The sequence below is a fragment of the Somniosus microcephalus genome, chromosome 22 (genome assembly GCF_052327205.1).
Source record: "Somniosus microcephalus isolate GS21.2 chromosome 22, FLI_Smic_1.0, whole genome shotgun sequence".
Taxonomy (NCBI): Eukaryota; Metazoa; Chordata; class Chondrichthyes; order Squaliformes; family Somniosidae; genus Somniosus; species Somniosus microcephalus.
Genome location: NC_141008.1, coordinates 52,243,334 through 52,265,157, shown reverse-complemented (window position 1 = coordinate 52,265,157; position 21,824 = coordinate 52,243,334). Strand labels below are relative to the sequence as shown.

Here is a 21,824-nt window from a genome sequence, read left to right as displayed (position 1 = left end):
TGTAAAGCGCTTTGGGGCGTCCTGAGGTCATGAAAGGCGCTATAGAAATGCAAGTCTGTCTTTTTGTGTAATTAGACTGGCTGATCTGGTTATTTAAATGTCCCACCTTCACCTGGTTTGGTGTGTCTGTTGTCTGGCAGGTGTCGACTTTGGTGAGAGAGTTTAATCGAGAGGACCTCACTGTCTGGGGCAACGCCAGTGAAGATATCGTGAAGAAGTGTTACAGAACGGTGAGCCCGGCTGCCGCTCCACTTGTGTCCCACGGGTTTGGGCACCTTTATTTGGGAAGCTCGGATTGGGATACCTCCGGGGAGTTTTGCCTCAATCCCCTTGAGGACTGCTCTGTAGCCGGCCGCTTCTGGTATCTTTTGGGTGCCATCAGCACGATGTTTGTTGTCGAGCGCCAATGGCACGAAATCAGACTCTGTCTGCATCGGACTCGGTCCGCATCAGACTCTGTCCGCAGTGGGCACGTACTCATAGAATCATCGAAATTTACAGCACAGAAGGAGGCCATTCGGCCCCTCGTCTCAGCGTCAGTCGAAAAAGAGCTATCCAGCCTAATCCCACTTTCCAGCTCTTGGTCCGTAGCCTTGCAGTTTACGGCACTTCAAGTGCATATCCAAGTACTTTTTAAATGTGATGAAGGTTCCTGCCTCTACCACCCTTTCAGGCAGTGAGTTCCAGATCCCCGCCACCCTCTGGGTGAACAAGGTTCTCCTCAACTCCCCTCTAATCCTACTACCAATCACTTTAAATCTATGTTACCTGGTTTAATAGGGCCTTCCTACCCACTCTATCTAGAACCCTCATCATTTTATACACCTCGATTAAGTCTCTCCTCAGCCTCCTCTTTCCAAAGAAAACAACCCCAGCCTATCCAATCTTTCCTCACAGCTAAAATTCTACAGTCCTGGCAACGTCCTTGTAAATCTCCTCTGTACCCTCTCTAATGCAATCACATCTTTCCTGTAATGTGGTGACCAGAACTGCACACAGTACTCTAGCTGTGGCCTAACTAGTGTTTTATACAGTTCCAGCATAACCTCCCTGCTCTTGTATTCCCTAAACTCTGGGGATAGTGACCAGGAAGAGTGGAAGTGTGAGAGATCCTGCCTTGGGGGCATTAGCAGTAAGTTGCACAATGCACACACCCTGGAGAAAGTAGATGCTGAAAGATTAATGGGAGGAGACAGGAGCAGGAGGAGGCCGTTCAGCACCCCCAGCCTGTTCTGCCATTCAGCTAGATCATGGCTGATCTGTACCTCAACTCCATTTACCCGCCTTGGCTCCGTATCCCTTGATATCCTTTCCTAACCAGTTCAATTGACCCCCCCGCAGCATCCACAGACTTTTGGGGGGGGGGGAGAACTCCACATTTCCACTACCCTTAGTGTGAAGCAGTGCTTTCTGATTCACTCCTGAACAGCCTGGCTCTAATTTTGTTTTGTTAAACTTTCTGTTTTGGATTTTATCCACCAGAGTATTCCGAAGATTCACAAGCCCCAATCCAGGACTAGAACTTATAATCTCGGCTGACAATTCCAGTGCAGTTCTGAAGGAGTGCTGTGCAGTTTGGAGAGGTGTCGTCCTTTAATGAGGCATTAAGCCAAGGCTCTGTTTGGGCGGACATTGAAGATCCACGGCACGATTGGAAGAGCGGGGAGTTCTCCTGGTGTCCTGGCCAACATCTCCGTTCTTAAACACCACCACCACCCAAAACCAATTAACGGACCTTTCACGTCATTGCTATTTTTGTGCCAAAAATGGCTGCCGGACATGTTTGCGTAATAGTGAGCTGCACAGCCAAGTCACTCGCTGTATGTGAAGCGATTTGGGATGTTTTGAGAAATGTGACATTTAAATGCAAGTTTCTTAACCTGTCGCCAGTGTCCTGGCGCATGTGGACCGCGTGTGAAGTGCTTTGCTCTTGTTTTGTTGACAGAATCCGTGCATCCCGATCCTGTTCAGCCTGCAGCGAGTGCTGCTGCTGCTGGGGCTCTTTTACACGGGGCTGCTGCCGTTCTTCCCCCTGCGGGAGCAGTTCCTGGAGGTTCCCATGCCCTCGATCATACTGAAGTAAGTGAAGGATTTCAACTCTTTGAATGGTGGCCATGAATCACCTCTCAACCATCACACCTCTCCCCCCTCACAGAGGTTGAAAAGGAAGGTGTGCTGGGGTGGGGGGGCAGGGGGGCATCGTGTAGAGTGGATCTTACTGACAAGTCCAGTACCAATGGGCTGGATCTGCCATGTGCAGTGCCATGCGTGGATTGGCGTTGCCATGGCAGTCCCATTGGCTGGATTGGCATTGCCATGGCAGTCCCATTGGCTGGATTGGCATGGCTACGGCAGTCCCATTGGCTGGATTGGCGTTGCCATGGCAGTCCCATTGGCTGGATTGGCGTTGCCACGATAGTTCCATTGGGTGGATTGGCGTTGCCATGGCAGTCCCATTGGCTGAATCGGCATTGCCACGACAGTCCCATTGGGTGGATTGGCATTGCCACGGCAGTCCCATTGGCTGGATTGGCATTGCCATGGCAGTCCCATTGGCTGGATTGGCATTGCCATGGCAGTCCCATTGTCTGGATTGGCGTTGCCACGATAGTCCCATTGGGTGGTTTGGCATTGCCACGATCGTCCCATTGGCTAGATTGGCCTTGCCACGGCAGTCCCATTGGCTGGATTGGCATTGCCATTGGCTGGATTGGTGTTGCCACGGCAGTGCCAAGGAGGGGGGAGCGTTCTTTTTTTTTTGCGTATGTAGCTGACTCTCGTAATGTCCTCTGTCTCGTCTTCTCCCCATATGACCGCGTTCATCCTTCACTGGACTACGGTTTTGTGCGAGCCGTGACCTATTGACCATTCTCCCGAGCTGTGGTGGGGTGTGTCCGCCGCCTGTTCAACGACCAGCGGCTGGGCATCGCGGCCAAGCTCGATCCTGTCCGCACCCCAAGCCCCTCCGTATGTGCAGCTCTAGCACCCGGTGCTTCAACTCTGCCAACTGGCCTGAAGGGAAATGAAGATAACGAGCAGTGTTGTCACTGAGTCTCTTTAGCACGTCGGGACCGATACCCTACAGGAAGAATCGCACCGTAGCCAATACACTTCTTGCGCGTTGCCCTTAGGGCATCATCTCCAATTTCTGCTACTCCCTATTGACAGACCTCTACCCACCAGTACTTCACCCGAGTCTTGTACATTTCTGAGTGCTCTCTCCAGACACAGCCCAGCTCTAGAAAGGGCAGGCGTTATAATTGTACCACTGGGTGGTTTCACCGTGGATGTGGACACAGTATGAAAATATCAGAGTCCCGCTGTTACTGATGACACAGGTGAGCGTTTCGGGAATTAACAGCAACTTGATGCCAAATCCTCTCTAACAGAATGTATTTTTCTTTCCTGTCCAGGTTAAAAGACCGGAGCAAGATATCCAAGTCTCGACGGTTTATAATCTGGCTCGCTGACACGTGAGAGCTTGCGATTAACTTGAAACTCCAATCTCTGTTTCTATCGCTTTATCTATGTTGCTCCCTCTCTGTCATTCTCGCTCTCCCCCTCTGTTTCTCTCGCCATCTCTCTCTCTCTCTCTCTCTCTCTCTCGCGCTGTCTCTCTCTGTCGTTCTCTCTCGCTCTGGCTCTGTCTCTCTATCATTGCTCCCTCTCTGGCTCGCGCTCCCTCTCTTTTTCTCTTTCTCTCTGTCTCTCTCCTCCAAGTGGGGAGACTATCTTCTCAACTCCCCCATGGCAACAGGCCAAGATCGGGGGAGCTCTCCCTTTGGGGAAATGTGGGTTGCACGAGTCTTACACGAGTGCTTCACGGGGCAGCGTGTTGGCCATTAACGGAGACAGAGAGACGTTGCGCCCGCGGTTCACGCGCCCCGTGGCGGGTGGGATAAGGTGAGGCAGCCCCTTTGGTGCAGCTGGCACCGAGAGAAGCGGTTTGCAATGTTGCACGGTGAAAGTGGCCTTTTTAAACTGTGGAAACCCTCAAACTGCTGCACGGTTCTGTATTTGCACAAGTGAAAACTCAGCCCTGTTGGGGATGCGAATCCCGGCTGAAGAATTCTGAAGGTTAATTGTGGTGTTTTCTCATTTCTACCCACTCAGATTACTGATGAGGAAATCTCTGTTCATGCATCTCAAAGCAAGAGGAGTTCAGGTGAAATATGCACTTTTACTCTGTGATGCCCGTGTGACTTTGCACCTGACCTCCGCAGAATGAGACCAGTTTTTTTTTGCATTTTGTATCTGGTGCTCTGACCGAAATCTGAAAACAGTTCTTCAACTTGTGTATGAGTTGATTTGAGTATATAATCCAGGCTGACGCTCCCAGTGCAGTGCTGAGGGAGTGCTGCACTGTTGGAGGTGCCGTCTTTCGGATGAGACGTTAAACCGAGGCACCGTCGGCCCCCTCGGGTGGATGTAACAGATCCCAACGTTGAAGATCAAATTCCTCCTTCAGCCAACACCACCAAAAGAAAATAACATTAGTTGGCTCATTCTTTGTGGGATCTTGCTGTGTTCAAAATGGCTGCCATGTTTACGATCGTGAGTCATTGAACTTCAAAATAGAGCATCGTATGTGAAGCTGCTTTCAGAACAAAGGTGTTGCATCAATGCAAGTCTTTCCTTTGACAACAGAAAACATAGAAGATAGGAGCAGGAGTCGGCCATTCGGCCCCTCGAGCCTGCTCCGCCATTTAATGAGATCACGGCTGATCATCCAAATTCAGTACCCTGTCCCTGCTTTCTCCCCATATCCCTTGATCCCCTTAGCCTTAAAAAAATATATCTAACTCCTTCTTGAATATATTTGGCCTCAACTGCCTTCTGTGGTAGAGAATTCCGTAGGTTCACCACTCTCTGGGTGAAGAAATTCCTCCTCATCTCTGTCCTAAATGGCTTACCCCTTATCCTTAGACTGTGACCCTTGGTTCTGGACTCCCCCGCCATCGGGAACATCCTTCTTGCATCTAGTCTGTCTAGTCCTGTTAGAATTTTATAAGTTTCAATGAGATCCCCTCTCATTCTTCTAAACTCCAGCGAGTATAAGCCTAATCGACCCAATCTCTCCTCATGCGTCATTCCTGCCATCCCAAGTATCAGTCTGGTGAATCATCGCTGCACTCCCTCCATGGCAAGAACATCCTTCCTCAGATAAGGCTTTTCTACTTATGGTCACTGATCCAGTTCTGAAAGTGCAGGGTGTGGTAAACCACGTTCACTATCGTATCACTGTTAGTAGTTAGCACTGTTCACCACTGTTCGTTATAACTGTATCACTGACCACTATTGTATCACGGTACGAGGTCGCCTCTTGCCACACTGCTATACCTGGGATGACCACTGCCGACGCCGCCTTGGCTCCACCCACCAGGCCAGGTATAAAGGTGAGCGACTGGCTGGTATTCCTCCTGCTTGGATCGGATCACCCACGAGAGTGGGCTCTGTTATTTAGTCAATAAAAACCTTTAGTCACCTTCGTAACTCTTCGCCTTTTATTGGAGGAATTGATAGGTATATCACAGGGTTAGGTACCCTTGTGGTGAATAACTCACGGTATCCTTTGTATAAGTCCTCAGTGTTAATTACTGATTACTGTGTATACTTAAAACCATAGGAGCATATGGCACAGAAGGAAGGCATTCGGCCCATCGTGCCTGTGCCAGCTCTTCGGTAGAGCTAGACAATTAGTCTCACTCAGTGTCCCCTTTAAACCGCGCAGCTCTCTGCAGCTCCCGCACAGCCGGCTCACCAGCTTTCAGATGCAAAAACCGGGCATGTGCGGATTGTTGAATGGGCCACGCAGCCCCTTAAAAGGGCCGCACGACCCCCCCCCCCCCCCCCAAAAAAAAAAATTAGAGGGAGCATTGGTCCCACTCCACTGCTCTTTCCCCGCAGCCCTATAAAAATTTTCCTATTCAAGTATTTATCCAATTCCCTTTTGAAAGTTCCTATTGAATCTGCTTCCACAGCCCTTTCAGGCAGCGCGTTCCAGATCATCACAACTCGCTGCGTAAAAAAATATTCTCCTCATCTTCCCTGTGGTTCATTTGCCAATTATCTTAAATCTGTGTCCTCTGGTTACTGACCCCCCTGCCAGTGGAAACAGTTTCTCCTTATTTACTCTATCAGAACCCCTCATAATTTTGAACACCTCTATTAAATCTCCCCTTAACCTTCTCTGCTCTAAGGAAAAGAAAGAAAGACTTGCATTTATATGGCTCCCGGTTAAGCAACGCCTCGATTTTAAAACTCTCATCCTTGTTTTCAAATCCCTCCCTGGCCTCGCCCCTCCCTATCTCTCTAACCTCCTCCAGCCCTACAGCCCTCTAAGATATCTGCGCTTCTCCAATTTTGGCCTCTTGAGCCTCCCTGATTATAATCGCTCAACCATTGGCTGCCGTGCCTTCTGTTGCCTGGGCCCTAAGCTCTGGAATTCCCTCCCTAAACCTCTCCGCATCTCTTTCCTCCTTTAAGACGTTCCTTAAAACCTACCTCTTTGACCAAGCTTTTGATCACCTGCCCTAATTTCTCCTTGTGTGGCTCGGTGCCAAATTTTGATTTATAACGCTACAGCGAAGCATCTTGGGACGTTTTACTACGTTGAGGTGCTATATAAATACAAGTTATTGTTGTTGCCTTTCACAATCTCGGGACTTCCCAAAGCTCTTTACAACTAATGAAATACTATTTGAAGTGTCGTCACTGTTGTAATGTAGGAAACGCGGCAGCCAATTTGCGCACAGCAAGCTCCCACAAACAACAATGTGACAATGATCAGATAATCTGTTTTTAGTGATGTTGATTGAGGGATAAGTATTGGCCCAGGACACCGGGGAGAACTCCCCTGCTCCTCTTCAAAATAGTGCCGTGGGATCTTTTCTGTCCGCCTGAGAGAGCAGACAGGGCCTCGGTTTAACGTCTCATCCAAAGATGGCACCTCTGACAGTGCAGCACTCCCTCAGCACTGCACTGGGAGTGTCAGCCTGGATTTTTGTGCTCAATTCTCTGGAGCGGGACTGTGAACCCACGACCTTCTGACTCAGGCGAGAGTGCTGCCCATTGAGTCACTGGCTGACACTCTCAGCCTCTCAATTGGTTTATTTTCTCTCCCTTGCGCACGGCTGGCTGTTTGTGTGTATTTTTTTGGGGGGGATGGGGAGGGGGCGCGGGAATGAGATTGGGACGTCCTGTAGTGCGTGGCGTGCTCCTTGCATGTACTCATCAGCTGCCTCGTTCTTTCCCCTGCAGGTTTACATATGGGTCTTAAACGACAAGGACGACTTCAAGAGAGCCTTTGATTTGGGAGCGACTGGGGTCATGACCGACTACCCCACCCAGCTGAAGGAGTTTCTGGAACACTCTCCCTGCAAAGAGCAGTAGGAACAGAGATGAGGGAGGGAGGGGGTGCAGAGAGGGGAGGAGGCCGGAAACTCCCCATGGCTCATCGCACCAGCTTCGGCCGGTCAGTTCAGTATTTTGTAACACAGGCACCCACCGCTTGTTAACTTTCACTGCAGCAAGAACAGAATGGCTTCAAAAATCGTTGGGTCTTATTCACTGCCGGTTAACTGTCATTTACGACCGCAGAAAATGTTCTCTTTTAAAGTTGATGACTCTGTTTGAAACTGCTACGAGGATTGTATAAATATTTAAACCCTTTTGAGTCTAGTTATTTGGGACCAAGGCTCCTTTCCTTGGCCAGTATTTTAAAAATCATACCGACTGAAACCATTGCATCAGAGAATCGCACAGCACAGAAGGAGGCCATTCGGCCCATCGTGCCTGTGCCGGCTCTTTGAACGAGCTCTCCAATTAGTCCGGCTCCTTTTCCCCCTAGCCCTGCCAAAAAAAAAAAATGTTTTCCTTTTCAAGTATTTCTCTAATTCCCTTTTGAAAGTTCCTTATTGAATCTGCTTCCACCGCCCTTTCAGACCACGCGTTCCACATCACCACAACTCGCTGCGTGGAAAAAAAATCACAATTCTGGAATAAAAACAGAACATTCTGGAAATGCCTGGTCTAGCAAGAACGTGGACAGTCAGCGATTTAAGTGTGGATCCCCGCGGGGTCGGTGTGTAGGTTGGGACAGGGTGTCTTCAATGGAGGACGAGGAAGAGAGGCATCGGGCGGAGAACGTCCTCTGAGCTCTTGCTCCGACAAAGGATCTGCACCTGAAATCTTGACCCTGACTCTCTTCCAACGACAGAGGCCCGTGCTTCCATCATTTACTATTTTTATTTCCCTAAGTACAAGACTCACTAAAAGGGGGCGATTCGCTTGTTCCTATTCCAGGATTGGATGGGGAATTCCTCACGGGAGAGATTTGCTTCGTTGATGCTGCTCAGTATTGACACTTAACAATTAGGATTTTCCTCTTCTAACCCTGTTTTTTTTTTTAGCATTGCGTTGTGGTGGGGGGAGGGGGAAGTAAATGCTTTTCTCGTAGCTTCATGAAGTTAATTAAGAGCAGCCCCGAACTGAGGAGGGTGGTTGAAAGAAATCTAATTCACTAAATCAGCCATCAATGGGTAAAGAAAATGGTGCAGATTAATTGTAGGCATTAAATCCAAGAGATGGCCAAGAGTTAATCACAAGGCAATAAAATCTATTCTTGTGGTTTATGAATCCCTGCTTGTTGGTTTGTACCAACAACAACTTGTATTTATATAGCGCCTTTAACGCAGTAAAATGTCCCAATCACAAGGCGCTTCAAAGGAGCATAATTAGACAAAATTTGACACCGAGCCACATAAGGAAATATTAGGAAAGGTGACCAAAAGCTTGGTCAAAGAGGAGAGAAAGGTGGAGAGGTTCAGGGAGGGAATTCCAGAGCTCAGGGCCTCGGCAGCTGAAGGCACGGCCGCCAATGGTGGAGCGATTAAAATCAGGGGATGCGCAAGGGGTCAGAATTGGAGGAACGCAGAGGGTTGCAGGGCTGAAAGAGGTTACAGAGATAGGGAGGGTGCGAGGGGGGCCATGGAGGGATTTGAAAACAAGGATGAGAATTTTAAAATCGAGGCGTTGCTGGACCGGGAGCCAATGTAGGTCAGCGAGCTCAGGGGCTGATGGGCGAACGGGACTTGGTGCGAGTTAGGATGCGGGCAGAAGAGTTTTGAATGAGCTCAAGTTTACAGAGGGTGGGAGGTCGAAGGCCAGCCAGGAGAGTGTCCTCTCTGTGTAAGAATGTTTTTTGACTGACTCCTTGTCTCTTGCCACCCTTCCTCAGGTGCTGACACTTGCTGGGGTGTGGGTCTACAGGGACAGGGCACCTGACTCGAAGCCTCACCCAAGGGGCCATTCTTCATGTTGGCACTGACTCGGTTATTTGCCCATGGGGTAGGGGGTGCGGATTGTGTCCGAGCCCAATACTTCCTAGCCCAGTTTTGCTGAGGCCCGACTGTAGAGTCACGGGAACAAGAGGAGGCCATTCAGCCCCTCGAACCTGTTCCGTTATTCAGTGAGATCATGGCTGATCTGAATCTTAACTCCATCCGCCTGCCTTGGCTCCATGCCCCTTAATATCCTTGACTACGAAAAATCTATTGATCTCAGATTTTCCAAATATTAATTGAGCCCTAGCATCTACTGCTTTGTTGTGGGGGAGAGTTCCGCCCTTGGCGTGAAGAAGTGTTTCCTAACTTCTATCCTGAATGACCTGGCTCTGATTTTAAGGTTATATCCTCTTGTCCTAGACTCCCCCACTAGCGGAAATAAGTTTCCACCCTATCAATTCCTTTCAAAATGCTGAAAACCTCAATCAAATCAGCCCTTAACCTTCTATATTCCAGGGAATACAAGCCTAGTTTAGTCCCAAATTGACTGGGTGGGAATCAAACCTGGTGTTGTCTGGCTCAGTACCCCCCAGACGGTGCACCTGCTCACGAAGCCACTGTGGGGTGGGGGGGGGGAGGGTGGGGGCTGTTTGTGACTCATTGTCTTAGTGTCAGTGCTTTCACCCATGGTTGGGTTGACCTGCACAGGATAGCGGTAGCAAACACCCACTTCACTACTTCTACAGAATGGACTGGGCGTGCTACAGCCTGCGAGGAGCCATGCTGTTTATTGGGGGTGGGGTCATGTATGGCACCATTGCGCTGGTGTTTTTGCCTTGGAGGCTGAGGCAGCGCTTAACCCCCCCGCCCCCCCCCTGGAGTCAGGAAGGAAACCCACCGGACTTTGGTGGCACTGTCTGCCTCTACGGGTAAGTGTTTATGGTGGACGTTCGGCGCCGACTTTGAGCGTGCTGTTTGTTGCTGACCGTTAAACGTTAAAAGGGGTCAGGGGGTGTAAGGGGTCGTGTGTGTGTGGGGGGGGGGGGGAAGGGGGTCTTAGACAAAGTGGCGTCTCTTTGAGTTCAGATGGTCTGTACGGCTGGGCCCCACCGACTGTGCTCCCCGATGCCGTGGATCGGAACCTGTAACCGGATCACCGTGACCGAACAAACTGCTTCAAGGAAAAGAACCGGCTTCTCTTCAACCGAGTGCGATGACGGGATTATTGTTTCTCTTTTTTTTGTTTTAAATTTTAAAAAAAAATTTAGGATCTGTTAACATTTGCTGGTCATCAAATGTTCCCATGTAAACACTTTTGGACATGCCTACCTGCTGCTGAAATGGATTCATGGACAAAACAGGGTTTTTCTCTCAATAATAATTAAACTTAAATGTATTTTGTGTCTAGTCTTAACGCTGAGCGTAAGTTAACGGTCCTGCACACTGGCAGTGGCAGATACAGGGAGGGGGACGTCTGTGGTTGTTTGACTTTAATTTTATAGACGCACAGATGATTAATATATTGTGTTGTAGATAATGGCAAATACTGTCCAACTAAACAGATATATTCATTAATGTGATTAAAAATGTTGTGATTTATGAGTGTTTAAATGTTTTTTTTTAAATCTTCTGAATAAGATACTTTATTGGCTGTTTGGTGTCTGTTGTGATTTCTTTCTGAAGGCATGAACCACTCCTTCACTCTCCCCCACCCCAGCCCCCATTTTAATTCCTTCCCCTTGTCTCACTCTCTGCCTCCCTCAGTGCTCTGCAGGTTCAGATGTTCGAATGTCCGGGGGTGGGGTGGGGTGGGATGGTGGGGGGTCGTCGCGTTTCCGCTTGTTCTATAAACGCAATCGGCCGAACCAACGCAAAATGATGGGGGGAATTTTACACGTCAGTGTGTTCCGCCCTAAGCCACTTGCGTTCGTGTTTCCCCCCCGCCGATCTTTTACGCTGATTTAAGATTCGATTCGCCCGGCTCGTGCTCGGTTTCTTAGGCACGTTTTAAAAGTCTTTTCATATCAAAAAGTATTTAATTTACTAAGAAACCGCCTGGTGTACATCAATTAAACTATTAAATGGTTCAGTATAGTTTTTTTTTTCTGTGATTTTGAATCGGGTTACTCACAGCTGGAGGACTGGACACTTACTTTTTTTTGATTAACCCATTTTCAGCAGTATTAATAAAACTGCACCAGTTTCCGTTCTTGAATACGTCAAGGAAACTAATACATTCTATTACGCTGCCCGATCGCACTGGTTATGGGGCGATTGTACTTTTGTGATTATGCGAATGAGTTTTAGTGGAAACTTGAAACTGTAACCTAACCGGTGCAATGTGGGCTCAATTTACTGATTGCACCTAAAGCAGAAACTCTAGCCCCAAGATAGAATCATAGAAATTTACAGCACAGAAGGAGGCCATTCGGCCCATCGTGTCCGTGCCGGCCGACAAAGAGCTACCCACCCTAATTCCACTTTCCAGCTCTTGGGCTGTAGCCTTGCAGTTTACGGCACTTCAAGTGCATATCCAAGTACTTTTTAAATGTGATGAGGGTTTCTGCCTCTACCACCCTTTCAGGTAGTGAGTTCTAGACCCCCGCCACCCTCTGGGTGAAAAAGGTTCTCCTCAACTCCCCTCTAATCCTTCTACCAATTACTTTAAATCTATGTTACCTGGTTATTGACCTCTCTGCTAAGGGAAATAGATCCTTCCTATCCACTCTATCCAAGCCCCTCATCATTTTATACACCTCAATTAAATCTCCCCTCAGCCCCAAAGAAAACAACCCAGCCTATCCAACCTTTCCTCATAGTTAAAATGTTAATTGCTGTACGCAGCCTGGTGGGCCGCTGACTCCCCCCCCACTCCTGGCCCCTTCTCTCTGTCTCACCCCCCTCCAGGGATACCCCTTGCCCCTATTATCCCACAGCATCGCAGCTAATACGGGGGAGCAGGCAGGAGCAGTGAATGGGCTGGCGTGGGGGCGAATCTTAAGGGCGAGACCCACGTCCTGAACTCCCTAGCCCAGCTCTTGCAGGTACTGCACTTTAGCAAAGCCTTTAACAATCACCCCCTTCCCTGATATCATCTGTGCAGTTTAATTTTAAATTGAATTTTTTTATTAGCTGCAGCAGTTGTATGATGAGAAGTGTGAATCTGTTAACAGAACGGAGACACTGGTATGTAACAGCATTGTGGGTGTACCTACACCATATGGACTGCAGCGGTTCAAGAAGGCGGCTCACCACCATCTTTTCAAGGGCAATTAGGGATGGGCACTAAATGCAGGCCTAGCCAGCCAGTGACGCCCACATCCCATCAATGAATAATTTTTTTTTTAAATGGGCATCTGTAGAATTGCATTCACCTCCTGGGAGGAGAGGAGTCTCTCCCGCTCCCATCCCCAGCCCATCAATATTCATTTATTAAGGAATTTTTCCCCATGGTAAAGTAATCCCACATTTCCCATTAGCAGAGAGGTCAATAACCAGCAGGCATAGATTTAAAGTAATTGGTAGAAGGATTAGAGGGGAGTCGAGGAGGACCTTTTTCACCCAGAGGGTGGCGGGGATCTGGAACTCTGCCTGAAAGGGTGGTAGAGGCAGAAACCCTCATCACATTTAAAAAGTACTTGGATATGCACTTGAAGTGCCGTAAACTGCAAGGCTACGGACTAAGAGCTGGAAAGTGGGATTAGTTTGGATAGCTCTTTTTTGACAGGCGCAGACACGAGGGGTCGAATGGCCTCCTTCTTTGCTGTAAATTTCTATAATTAGGCTGATTGTTGGGGGATACAGGAAGGGTGTTCATCTGAGTTTTCCTCTTTTCACCCCCTTCCCCATCTCTCGCTCCCTCCCCTAGTGAAGGGGATGCTACAGTGGCCTATATTTTCCGATTGGAGGCTTCCTGCGTGCGGAAGCCTCCAACCTGGAAAAAATCTACGAACTTACGTGAGGGTTCCCGGGGTGCACATACTTCCGCTCCTGGGCCTCTCCAAACACGAAATGCGCAGGGCCCAGGTACCCCAGAGGCACAAGCAGTTTGCAAGTGTCCCTGGGATCACATGGGCCAATGGGGAGCCAATAAGAGAAGGGAATCTCCCTTCATACACTTGATAGATAGACCTGTCAAATATAGGAATGGAGATCACCCCCAAAAACACTAAAACATTAAATACATTTTTTAAAAACCATCACGTTTTTAAAATGCGTTGAAATTACAATAAAATAAATATTTTAAACAAAAATAATTAGTTTTTTACGGGGCTAAAAATAAACGTACCTTTTTTTAAAGTATTTTTAAATTATAAATGAGTGGGAAAAAAAATTATTTTATTTTTTTCAACTCTTATGCAGGTAAAAGCAGGCCCTACACCTACTTTTACCAGGTGAAAGATTTCTAAGGGTTTTCTGCGGGCGGAGGTTCTCCAGAATGTGGAACTCACTGCCCGCAGAGCCCCTTCTGCAGGGCAGGTGGAGGATCTGTCGAGAGCTTTCTTGACAGAGCGGAAGTGCCGGTTTTCAGCGCATGCGCTTCGCATGCTTGAAACCGGCATTTCCAATGTCCCTGCGGGTGTGTACACAGCGCGTACCCACCCGTAGGCATCGGCATATACGGCCCAGTGTTTATTCAGCACTGTTCAGATCAGGGGCCGGTACTTTATCCAGAATGCGAGCACAGTCATGGGATCAATTCTATGATCAGTAAACTGCAAGAATGAAAGCTGTAGTGAGTGTTGTGGGGTCAGAGTGGTGGCGCATGGGAAGGGGCAGGGGGGCTGCTGATGGTACCCGTGAAATGGAAGAACATCAGAACAATCGTTGGTGCTGCTCTTTGCCCTTTCTCCGTGAGACCCCGCGCTGGTGTCATCACTGCTCCGTCAAGAGCCAATCACCAGCTGTCAGACTGGGCTCAGTGGGTCGCCCTCTCAATTTGGAGTCAGAAGGTTGTGGGTTCAAAGCCCACTCCAGAGACTTGGGCGGAGAATCCAGGCTTATGTTTCAGTGCAGTACTTGCTGTGCGCAGATTGGCTGCTGCGTTTCCCTACATTACAACAGTGATTACACTTCAAAAGTATTTCATTGGCTGTAAATCTCTTTTGGGGGGGGGGGAGTCCCGAGGTTGTGACAGGTGCTATATAAATGCGCGTCCTTCCTTTACTGAGGGCGCACTGCACTGTCGGCGGTGCCAGAGCCATTAAACCGAAGCCCCGGGTGGACGCAAACGATCCCACGGCACCATTTTAAGAGCAGGGGAGTTCTCCCCGGTGTCCTAGGGCCAATATTAATCCCTCAGCCAACATCACTAAAACACATTATCTGGTCGTTATCACATTGCTGTTTGTGGGAGCTTGCTGTGCGCAAATTGGCTGCCGCGTTTCCTACATTACAACAGCGAGCACACTTCAAAAGTACTTCATTGGCTGTAAAGCCTGAGGTTGGGAAAGGTGCTATATAAATGCAAACCAGCACCAGAAGCGTCCTGTATTAAAAAGCAAGGAAGTGGGGCCTCACCTCAAAGTGACACCACCGTGATTTTAATCACTGAAAGGTTAACCAGCTGTAATATTGGTGTCAATCCTCTTTTTCCAAAGGTGTGGTAGCAGGGAGTTGTCAGTAGGCGATGCTAATGTCACCAGTGGGGCTGGGAAGATGGACTCTCCTGGGTCTTAAAGGCAGCATGTGGCACTGGGAGTAGAATCGTCAACTGTGAATAATCTTCTCGCACCCTCTGTCTCTTCTTCCCCCTCCCTCCACTTCTGCGGAAGGTACTTTTAACAGCATTTGTAAAGATGCTTTCAGCTGCGGATCTCTTGAAAGAAAGACTTGCATTTTTACAGCACATTTCACGACCTCCAAACCTCCCAAAGCGCTTTACAGCCAATGAAGTACTTTATGAAGTGTGGTCACTGTTGTAATGTAGGAAACACCGCAGCCAATTTGCGCACAGCAAGATCCCACAAACAGCAATGCAATAATGACCAGATAATCTGTTTTTAGTGATGTTGATTGAGGGATAAATATTGGCCCAGGACACCGGGGAGAACTCCCCTGTTCTTCAAGATAGTGCCGTGGGATATTTTACATCCACCTGAGAGAGGAGATGGGGCCTCGGTTTAATGTCTCAACTGAAAGATGGCACCTCTGGCAGTACAGCACTCCCTCAGCACTGCGCTGGAGTGTCAGCCTAGATTCAGACAGTGTGACTCTGATTTGTCTGTGCCTATGGGAGTGTCTGGAAGGTATTGACCTGCCCTTCCCTCAGACCAGCCAAGGCAACTAGATCGGAAAGAAGGCCAACATTTGGGGAATAAAGAGGCTGTTAAAAAAGCATATGGGATCCTTGGCTTTATTAATAGAGGCATGGAGTACAAAAGCAAGAAAGTTATGCTAAACCTTTATAAAACACTGGTTAGGCTTCAGATAGAATATTCTGGGCTCCACACTTTAGGAGGGATTGCAAGGCCTTGCAGAGGGTGCAGAGGAGATTTACTAGAATGGTACCAGGGATGAGGGACTTCAGTTATGTGGAGAGACTGGAGGAACTGGGGTTGTTCTCTTTAGATAAGAGGAGATTTGATAGAGGTGTTCAAAATCATGAATGGTTTTGATAGAGTAAATAAGGAGAAACTGTTTCCAATGGCAGAAGGGTCAGTAACCAGAGGACCCAGATTTAAGGTGATTGGCAAAAGAGCCAGAGGGGACATGAGGAAACATTTTTTTTACACAGTGAGTTGTTGTGAGCTGGAATGCGCTGCCTGAAAGTTGCAGAAACAGATTTGATAGTAACATTCAAAGAGAATTGGATGAATACTTGAAGGGAAAAAATGACAGGGCTCTGTAGAAGGAGCAGGGCAGTGGGATTAATTGGATAGCTCTACCAAAGAGCTGGCACGGTGGGCCGAATGGCCTCCTCTGCTCTATCATTCTATGATTACAGCAGTGACTACACTTCAAATTGTACTTCATTGGCTGTAAAGCGCTTTGGGGCGTCCTGAGGTCGTGAAAGGCGCGATAGAAATGCAAGTAGTTCTTCTCCTGCTACAGAATGATGCACGTAGAACTGCCTAAATGATAAAATGTGCAATCATATATTATCGTATATATTGTACATACACACATGTGCTTGCTGCATGTGTGTGTTTTGCAATGTGGTTAATGTCGCCACCTTGTGATCACTGTAGGAAGTGCCAAATTCCCCAGCAGTGACTGATAGACACACTTGTATGTCCAGTGCCACTGGGGAAACTGTTGAATGAGCACCTTAACTTGTTCTCTACTGAGATGTGATGCAAATTTAAATTTGATTTCAATATAATTTATTTTCCGCCCCTATTTTCCAGCATTTGGCTCACTCAGTGAGAGCAAACAGTCTGTGGTGTGAGTTTGTGCACAGTTTCCACACATACAGCCCTTTGATCCATCACCCTTGGAGCTGATTCAAGGCTGGTCGACTGTGACCTCCCCAGCAGAGAACTGCACAAATGATAGCATTACCATCGCCGAATCCCCCACCATCAACATCCTGGGAGTCACCATTCACTTGTGGACCAGCCACATAAATACAGTGGCTACAAGAGCAGGTCAGAGGCTGGGTATTCTGCGGCGAGTGTCTCACCTCCTGACTCCCCAAAGCCTTTCCACCATCTACAAGGCACAAGCCAGGAATGTAATGGAATACTCACCACTTGCCTGGATGAGTGCAGCTCCAACAACACTCAAGAAGCTCAACACCATCCAGGACAAAGCAGCCCGCTTGATCGACACCCCATCCACCACCTTAAACATTCACTCCCTCCACCACCGGCGCACCGTGGCTGCAGCGTGTACCATCTACAAGATGCACTGCAGCAACTCGCCAAGGCTTCTTCGGCAGCATCTCCCAAACCCGCCACCTCTACCACCTAGAAGGACAAGGGCAGCAGGCGCATGGGAACACCACCACCTCCAAGTCACACACCATCCTGACTTGGAAATATATCGCCGTTCCTTCATCGTCGCTGGGTCAAAATCCTGGAACTCCTTCCCTAACAGCACTGTGGGAGTACCTTCACCACACAGACTGCAGTGGTTCAAGAAGACGGCTCACCACCACCTTCTCGAGGGCAATTAGGGATGGGCAATAAATGCTGGCCTTGCCAACGATGCCCACATCCCATGAATGAATAAATACATTAAAAAAAATAAACTCTGAATGGCATTGGAGTAGAGTGACCCACAATATCCTTCAGCAAGTTATGTTTGAACCACATGTGGTGAGGAGCAAATATAAACTGTTTAAAAAAATCACTTGTGGTCTGTGGCTGTGCAGTAAACGCTGAACTTTAAAAAATATTAGCAGCTGGGTATGTGTTGGAGCGTTTGCTGTGTGTGAATATGCATGTCTGAGGGAGCGCTGCACTGTCGGAGGTGCCGTCTTTCGGATGAGACGTTAAACTGAGGCCCCGTCTTCCTTCTCAGGTGGACATAAAAGATCCCATGGCACTATTTTGCAGAAGAGCAGGGGGAGTTCTCCCCGGTGTCCTGGCCAATATTTATCCTTCAACCAACATCACTAAAATAGATTATCTGGTCAGGTATCGCATTCTTGTTTGTGGGAGCTTGCTGTGCACAAATTGGCTGCCGCGTTTCCCACAACAGTGACTACACTTTAACAACACCTCATTTTGTGAAGCACTTTGCGACGTCCTGAGGTTGTGAAATACACTATATAATTGCAAGTCTTACCCTCTCCTACGCCTTTGGTGAGCTCTTCTGTGTTTTCCCTTTTCCTTCGACTTACACCCACACAGTGAAGTGCCTCGGGATATTTTTCCACCAGCGTGCTGCTGTATAAATGCGAGTTGGTTGTATCCAGCCTGATCTTAAGTAGATTTAATGTTCAGACCCTGGTTGTGGTCCCAGCTTGTCCCTGTGGCTATAATATTCCGTTGGTTTTGGACGGAGGCGGTGGATGGAGGAAAATGAACGCACAGAACCGCGAATAAAATGGTTACCCACGTGTGACTTTTTAACATGCCGGCTGCCATCAAACTAAATGTCCCTGCAAGTTAGGGTCTCTGTGTAGAGGGTTTGGAACGGAGAGCTGTGGACCTGGAGGAGGGGAACCTGGAGAAATTCCCCATCCAACAATGAAGTGAAATCCGATTGTATTATAAGGAGAGTTGGAGGAGGTTAAAGAAAGAAAGATTTGCATTTCTATAGCGCCTTTCACAACCTCGGGATGCCCCATAGCCCTTTACAGCCAATGAAATACTTTTTGGAGTGTAGTCATTGTTGTAATGTAGGAAACGCGGCAGCTAATTTGCGCACAGCAAGCTCCCACAAACAGCAATGTGATAATGACCAGATAATCTGTTTTAATGATGTTGATTGAGGGATAAATAGCAGCCCCAGGACAACTCCACTGCTCTTCTTCGAAATAGTGGCCGTGGGATCTTTTACGTCCACCTGAGAGAGCAGACGGGGCCTCGGTTTAACGTCTCATTCGAAAGACGGCACCTCCGACAGTGCAGCACTCCCTCAGCACTGCACTGGAGTGTCAGCCTGGGTTTTTGTACTCAAGTCTCTGGAGTGGGACTCGAACCCACAACCTCTGACTGAGAGAGAAGAGAGAGAGAGAGAGAGAGCTGTCCACTGAGCCACAGCTGACAAGAAGGTTAAAGCGATAGGGAGTTGAGGAGGGATGGAGGGATTGGAAACACAAGGTTCGAGGCGTTCAGGAACCAAAGTAGGCCAGCGGGCCCGAAATGGAAACAGAAAACACCAGTCACTCGGCCTCCGAACAGGGAAAGACAGGTCAAAGTTTGGGGTGAGGGGGCTGCTGAGGACAAGTTTTGGACACACCCGAGGAAGCTGAGGGGGGAGAAGCAAGAAGGACCCAGAGAGATCAACATTTTAAATCTAACTCTATACAACAGGCAAATTCAACTGGCTGGCTGCTGTTGAATCCGTGAATCTTGATGTATGGTGTCCTTCAACAAATAGACAGAGACTGCAGAGGAACAATCAACAGGTGTTTACTGGATGAGGGTCTCTCAAAAACTAACAGTACAGATCCCTACTCAGGGTTTATATACAGGTGTGGTCACTGCCGGTACTACAGTATACAGGAGCTGTAAAAAGTAGTTCTCCCCTTAAAGGTACATACACTACAATTCCTCCCCTTTTAGATTAACAGTACCATAACACTCATTTAACAATTAACACTTTTAACATGCAACATTAACTGAAAATAGTCCATTTATAAATTCAGTCTTTGGGGCGGCTTTTTGATCCTTTCTGGATAGCGCCTTTCCTGAGTGTCTTGCTCTTGGTGCGGAGGCGATTCTGGCCCCCTGTCGTCGGTTGGTTCATCAGCTTCCGATGCTACTGTTTCTGGGGTAGATGCTACCTGTATGTTGGGTTCATCACCAGGTACGCAAGACATGGGGTTGACTCATTCCTGTGACTCTAGGATCTGGTCGACATGGCGTCTCACAATGTTCTCCCCAACATCCACTGTGTACATTAGTGGCCCCTGCCATGTGCATATCATTCCTGGTTGCCATTTCTCTGTTCGGTAGTCGCGGGCCAAGACTGGTTGCCCTACATTGAAGCTCCTTGTCGGCTTCTCATTGATGTGCTGGAATTGCTTATTCTCAACATCTCTTCGTACATTTGGTCTGAGCAAATCCAGACGAGATCTCAACCTTCGGTTAAAGAACATCATGGCCGGGGTCTGGTTGGTGACTGCATGTGTCGCATTCCTGTAGGCTAACAGGAAATTGTCCACCTTATGCTGCAGTGGAATGTCATCATCACACATGGCCCTTACTGCCTTTTTAAAGGTTTGTACGAACCTCTCAGCCAATCCATTTGTGGCTGGATGATACGGGGCGGATGTGTAATGCCTTACCCCATTCCTTTTCATAAATTTCCGAAACTCTTCGGACACAAACTGTGGTCCGTTATCAGAGCAAATCTGCTCTGGCAAGCCGTTCCTGGCAAATATGGTCTGTAGGACTGCAATCGTTTTCTCCATGGTGGTGGAGGACATTTTGATCACCTCAGGCCATTTCGAGTGCGCATCCACGGCTATTAAAAACATTGAGTCCATGAATGGACCAGCAAAATCAATATGCACCCGTTGCCATGGAGAGGAGGGCCACTCCCATGGGTGTAGAGGGGCATGTGGTGGTGCATTTTGGACCTTCTGGCATCCTGAGCAGCTCTTTGTCAGGTCCTCGATTTGCTGATCGATCCCCGGCCACCACACGTAAGCCCTAGCAAGGCTTTTCATTTTCACCCCTCCCAGATGGCCTTCGTGAAGCTCATTGAGCACTCTCTCCCTTAACTTGGGTGGAATTACCACTCGGGATCCACACATCAAGGTCCCCTGGCATACTGACAGCTGTTCTCTTCTGGATGAGAATGCTGGCAACAGTGAGTCGCCATGTGTTGGCCATCCCTTCACCGTCAAGTCATATACCCGAGACAGTGTCGGGTCATTTCGGGTCTCCTTCTCTACATCCGCGTCAGTTACTGGCAAGCGTTCAATTATAGTCGAATAAAATATTTCGACACGGTCCACTGCTGGTGCTTCCTCCGCAGTAGGCAGTGGCAGGCGTGATAGCCCATCAGCGTTTCCATGCTGTTTCATGCCCTTATACTCTATTTCATATTGGTTCGCCCCTAGAAAAAGGGACCATCTTTGTAGCCGTTGCGCAGTCATCACTGGAACGCCCTTCTTTGGATTAAAGATGGAGACAAGTGGTTGGTGGTCAGTCAACAAGGTGAACTTCTGCCCGTGCAGATAGTGGTTGAACTTTTTCACTCCCCACACTAGGCTGAGGGCCTCCCTGTCAATCTGGGCGTAGTTACGCTCGGCTGAGGTTAGTGACCGAGACGCAAAGGCTACTGGCCTCTCTGAGCTGTCCGGGAATTTGTGCGACAGCACCGCTCCAATGCCATAGGGTGATGCATCACACGCCAACCGAATTGGTAGTGCTGGGTTGAAATGAGCCAACACCTCTTTTGATGTGATCAATTCTTTGCACTTCTGGAAAGCTCGTTTACATTCGTCATTCCACTTCCATGGTACCCCCCGCTTGCAGTAGGGTATTCAGTGGGTGTAGTACTGTAGACAAATTCGGCAAGAACTTATGGTAGTAGTTCACCAGCCCAAGGAACGACTTCAGTTGTGACACATTTTCCGGTGCTGGAGCCTTGACTACTGCCTCAATCTTTTCAGGGGACTTATGTAACCCCTCTTCATCAATAACGTGGCCACAATACGAGATCTGCTTCTGGAAAAACTCGCATTTGTGGCGATTAGCTCGGAGCCCATATTCCTTCAATCTAGTGAGCACCTGCTCCAGGTTGGCGAGGTGATCACTGCCATTTTTGCCCGTGACCAGGATGTCGTCCAAATAACACTGGGTCCCTGGAATCCCTTGCAGGACTTGATCCATTGCCCTTTGCCAAATAGCCGGAGCTGATGCTACCCCGAACACCAGCCGGTTGTATTGGTAGAGACCTTTATGAGTGTTGATC

The 21,824-nt window shown here is 48.4% G+C and overlaps 1 protein-coding gene across 4 annotated transcripts in view; it reads left to right on the top strand.

The window, feature by feature from the left end:
- gdpd1 (glycerophosphodiester phosphodiesterase domain containing 1) overlaps positions 1–7,670 on the top strand; it is a 48,314-nt gene extending 40,644 nt beyond the window's left edge. For 3 of the 4 annotated variants that reach the window (XM_085964726.1, XM_085964723.1, XM_085964724.1), the window contains 5 exons: positions 141–230; positions 1,946–2,079; positions 3,414–3,473; positions 4,114–4,165; positions 7,261–7,670. In XM_085964726.1, the coding sequence (XP_085820852.1) occupies positions 141–230; positions 1,946–2,079; positions 3,414–3,473; positions 4,114–4,165; positions 7,261–7,392 (468 nt within the window). In that variant the 3' untranslated portion in view covers positions 7,393–7,670. The remainder of the gene's footprint in view (positions 1–140; positions 231–1,945; positions 2,080–3,413; positions 3,474–4,113; positions 4,166–7,260) is intronic. The other variant, XM_085964725.1, reaches the window with a different exon arrangement.
- The last annotated feature ends 14,154 nt before the right edge of the window (positions 7,671–21,824 follow it).